Source organism: Echinops telfairi, unplaced genomic scaffold, assembly GCF_000313985.2.
Source record: "Echinops telfairi isolate 266 unplaced genomic scaffold, ASM31398v2 ScPeMD7_7475;HRSCAF=8513, whole genome shotgun sequence".
Taxonomy (NCBI): Eukaryota; Metazoa; Chordata; class Mammalia; order Afrosoricida; family Tenrecidae; genus Echinops; species Echinops telfairi.
The window spans coordinates 20,069,641-20,073,959 of record NW_022111379.1 but is presented as its reverse complement, the minus strand read 5'-3'; the positions used below and the strand labels follow the sequence as shown (position 1 = coordinate 20,073,959).

The following is a 4,319-nucleotide window of genomic DNA, read 5'->3' as shown; positions in this document are numbered from 1 at the left end:
TAAGATAAAACACCACCAAATGACTTGGTGCTGAAGACCCTAACAGGACTAATTTACTGCCCAACCTGTTGACGTTTGCAACGTTTGGTGTAAGCCGTGGGGCAGCTGCAGGGTGAAGAGAGAGGACTGCACGTTGCTCCTGAAGAAGTCCTCGGTTGCTTTCGACTGTAGAACCTTGGTTTCCCAGAGCTGCAGCGAGGGGAAAAAAGCTTCCTTTTAAAACATAAAACATTATCAAGAGATTTCTGTTTTTAAAAAGCTTTTTTCATTGTCATCTGACAATGCATGGGTAGATCCTAAACTATAATTAAGAAGTGGGACTGTTATCAGCTTTGTAAGGCTGCAAAGAGAGAAGAGGAATTTAATTTGTATTGTCTACAAACCTGCTTCAAGTCCTTCAAGACTTGTTCCTCTATACCTTCTTCAGCAAAGAGATTCCGCACTCTTTCAATTACATCTTCAATGACCGATCTGTAGAGTTTGGGCTACATAAAAGCACTTGTTAAAGGTTTTAATTCTCAAATTTAAAAGCGTTTAGCTTCATCAGACATGAAATATACTCAGTTTAAGTAAAAGTCACTACAAGGATTTTTCCTAAATTCACCCAACTCCCAATATCGGCATGGCTTCCTTCCCATAAACAGTTTTAGTCTCCAATTTCCAGCCTCGACCTTTCTGCAATACCAATTTAACCCACTGCCACAGAGTTTAATTCGACTCACGGGTCTCCGTAGTGAACAGAGTGGAACCACCCTATTGGGCTTTCAAAGTTCTAATCTCTAGGGAAGCAGACGGCCACCTTTCTCCAGCGGAGCCACTGGTAGGTTTGAACAGCCAACCCACCGTACCAGCTACCGGAAAAGGATGACAATCACATCGGAGATCATTCTGGCAAGAAGACACGTGGTTAACGGTGTTGGTAGACGGCTTTTCTATCAGTATTTAACCTCACCACGTCTTTTACAAAGGAGGATGGAATGCACCAGGAAATAAGCCTATTGTTTTCAATGTACCTTTTCCTCCTAAGGTCCAAAGGAGGGGTTAGTAGGGTTCACTCTCTTATTTCCACTGAGACAAGGCCCTGAGGGAGAGTAACTAAAGCTTATTCTACTTCCCAAATGCACAGAGCCCCACAAAGTATTATCAAGTAAACGCACAAACACACCAAAAGTGATTTTCTAACAAAAACTACGAGCTTGAACCAACATTTACCCTTCCACAGTCTACATATTTCATATGCTACATAATGCCCCGATATCCTTCCTAGGGAAAACTCACCATGACAAACAAAATTAAACCAATTTCTACTCAGATTTATTTAACATAGTCCCAATAGGGTACGTTCTTCTCTTTGTACTCAGGGTCTACGTTAAATAGAGTTCTTCAAATCTGTCTAAACGGTGCTCTTTCCCTGCCCCTAGCCCCTAAATGGCACTGCTGTGTGCTGGTCATATCCATCCAATGGGAGTTACCAATGAAAAACACAAAGCAAAACTTTAATTGCAAAACAAGAATTTAATTGAGCTGCTCTTAATTCCAGTTGCCTAATCAGGCCAAAACGAAACTAGCTACTGAGGCCGCTTCTTCATAAATGCTCTTCAAGATCCCTACTTCTGTGAGCAGTTACTGGGTCTTAAATTAGGCCTTCTAAAAATCCAGGGAAACTCCAGGAATAGGCCAACAGTAATATTTAAATAAGATAAGGTGTTCACAATGTTCATAAGCATATCTATTTGCCCCTAGATCCGTTGCTTCTTCTAGATAAGTTTACCCTGATAACTCCTAGGGCTATCGTTACATCTGCTCTCAAAGCTAACCCAAACTCACTCAGACTACTGGCTCTGTAGGACTGAGCAGAACTGCCCCATAGGCTTGCCAAGGCTGTAAATCTTCACAGGAGCAGACAGCAAAAGCTTTCTCTGGCAGAGCAAAATAGCAGTGGACAAGAAAGAACCCATTAGAACTATTTTTCAAAGGCAAAATAAGTACCAAAGATGCTTTCTCTTCTAAGACCACAGTTAAGACTTTATATAGCTTTTCTTTTCTGGTCTCTTTGTTAAAATTGTGCCTGGTTCAGGAAATCTATTTTAACCCCTTCTTTATTGAAAGGAGACCCACCCCCTTGTTGGAGTTCACCATCAGATGAAACGGTATGCATAGCAAAATATATATTCAACTGTATCTTACTTATCTGAAAGCCCCTTCATCAGAAATGGATACACATTAGGATAATGTCGCTAAAATTAGACCCTTTTAGACCGGCAGACGTAACATAGAACACAGGCATGACCCGCTGCTTTGCACCAAATGTGAAATGTGTCCAGGTAACCAGAAAATAAAGGTGAATCCTCGGTTTATTTTTAAATTCAGGTTGTAAGATTGATGAAGGCTCTTAAGGTGCCATGCATCCTATAAATTCTCACAGGGAAGTTTAGGTAGCAGCTGGGTAAAAGATGGTTTTGATTTTTAGTTTTAAATTCAAATTATACAACTATGGGGACTTAGGGGCCGGGCACAAAAATCTGCGGTTGGTTAACGTGAAATGAAGCATTCCATTAACCACTATTTTATGTTAGTACATTACAGTAGGTGGCTTGGACTCAACACTCATATTAAAATAAGAATGCAGATACCATTGAACTTGGGAATTTTCTAGGCTCGTAGGAAAGGGGGGTGGTTAAAGGTTGATTCCCTCCTGGGTCACCTGCTAAGAACCCCAACTGTTGCTAGTTGCCGTTGAGTCCGGAGACCTCAAGAGTGCAGAGCTGCGACACCCAGGGGCCCCTTCAATGCGGGTAAAACCTGAGCGGGCGATGGGTGGGGGGCTCTTGCTCTTCCAGTCGGGGCCAGGCCCAGCGTCTGGTTCCCTGGCCCTTGGCTGCCTCCAACACAGCAGTGAGGAAGATGGGCGCTCTGAAAGCCCGTGAGCGACCCGGGTCAGGGCAGGGGTGTCCCGGTCCGGCCGCACGGAGCCAGGACTGCAGAGTCCCGCCTGCTCCCCACACAGCCGCAGGCCGGAGGCCAGACTCGTCCTTACCACGGGGTTGACCACAGCCATGCCGGCGGGATCCGGGCTCGCGCCTGCGCAGCACGCATTGCAGCAGGGCGTTTTCAAGGCCACGTGCACGTGGCCTGCGCAGCCGCAGAAGGACACGGGGGTGGGGTGGGGCGGGAAGGTTAGTGACGTCAACTGTGTGCACTCATTGCCGTCAAGTAGATTCTGATGGCCGTGACTCTACAAGAGTAGAAAGCCTGGGTCTGTCTCCTGTGGAGCCTCTGGTGGTTTCGAACTGCTGACCTTGGTCAGCAGCCCATTGCTTAGCCTGCTACACCACCAGGGCTCCTTTGGCCAGGTCTGGAAACCCTGTATGCTATAGGACCACCATGAGTAGAAATCGACTTGATGGCAGTGAATTTGGGGGGTTTTGTTGGTTTGGTTTGGGACCAATTCGGAAGCACTGCTTGTTTCATAATAGGTTCCACGCATTTGGCGAATTCGGCTTCAAGGTCAGCCGTTCGAACCCGCTTGCCTCTGCTTGGGAGAAAGATGAGGCCGTCTGCTCCCAAAAAGATTTGCAGCCGCAGAAAAACGAGGGCAAACGTTACCTTGCCCTATAGGCTCGCTATAAGTCGAAGCGGAGTCGGGGGCAGTGTTTTATTTCTTTGGCCTAAGGGTTAGGCCAACTCTGGGCAATCCAAGGGACCCATTTAAAAACAAACAAAACTAATGATCTATATTCCTGTGTAAGGTGTCTGCGGTTGTATGTCTTTATAAGAATATATAGGTAATACTTTCAGCGCTTACCCTATAGCGCCACTAGGCCTCCAAACCTTTATTTTCTCAATCTGAAACAGACTTGGGGGTGTGGGAAAGAGGTGGGGCGATGACGCAGTGGTTCCCAGTTCTTATTTCAGCTTTTTTACCAATTTTAACTCCTGTCTATGTCTCCTCGAGTCAAAATAAATAAAAGAGCCAAATTTGCTCTACGAACTGGTTCTGGAACCAAGCAGCATTCCCCAGGAACCTAGTGACAAATACAAATTACATGTATCATCGCCTGTATCACAAACACTTGGGCCCAGCACCCTGAAAGCATAACCACCCTCTCCAGGTGTGTCAGATGGGCTCTGAAGAGACCCGCTGACCCAAGACTAAGCTTCTCCACGTGGCCGCGCATTGAAAATCACCTGGGAAGCTTTTTTTTTCCATTTAATTAATTTGGGATGCCCCTAAGAGACCGGCCAATACCTCCCTGTCTCCTCCTCTTCAGGCGGATATCACCACTTCTTGACCTGCAATCATCCTCTCCCAGAGACAT

At 45.7% G+C, this 4,319-nt stretch overlaps 1 protein-coding gene across 1 annotated transcript in view; it reads right to left on the bottom strand.

Annotated features, from left to right (window-relative positions):
- GTF2A1L (general transcription factor IIA subunit 1 like) overlaps nt 1-3,067 on the bottom strand; it is a gene marked incomplete at its 3' end in the record, with an annotated part of 29,558 nt that extends 26,491 nt beyond the window's left edge. Inside the window, exons 1-3 of the mRNA XM_013003914.2 lie at nt 3,038-3,067; nt 384-485; nt 66-189 (exon numbers count right to left, since the gene is read on the bottom strand). Of these exons, the coding sequence (XP_012859368.2) occupies nt 66-189; nt 384-485; nt 3,038-3,058 (247 nt within the window). The remainder of the gene's footprint in view (nt 1-65; nt 190-383; nt 486-3,037) is intronic.
- Between the last annotated feature and the right edge of the window lie 1,252 nt (nt 3,068-4,319).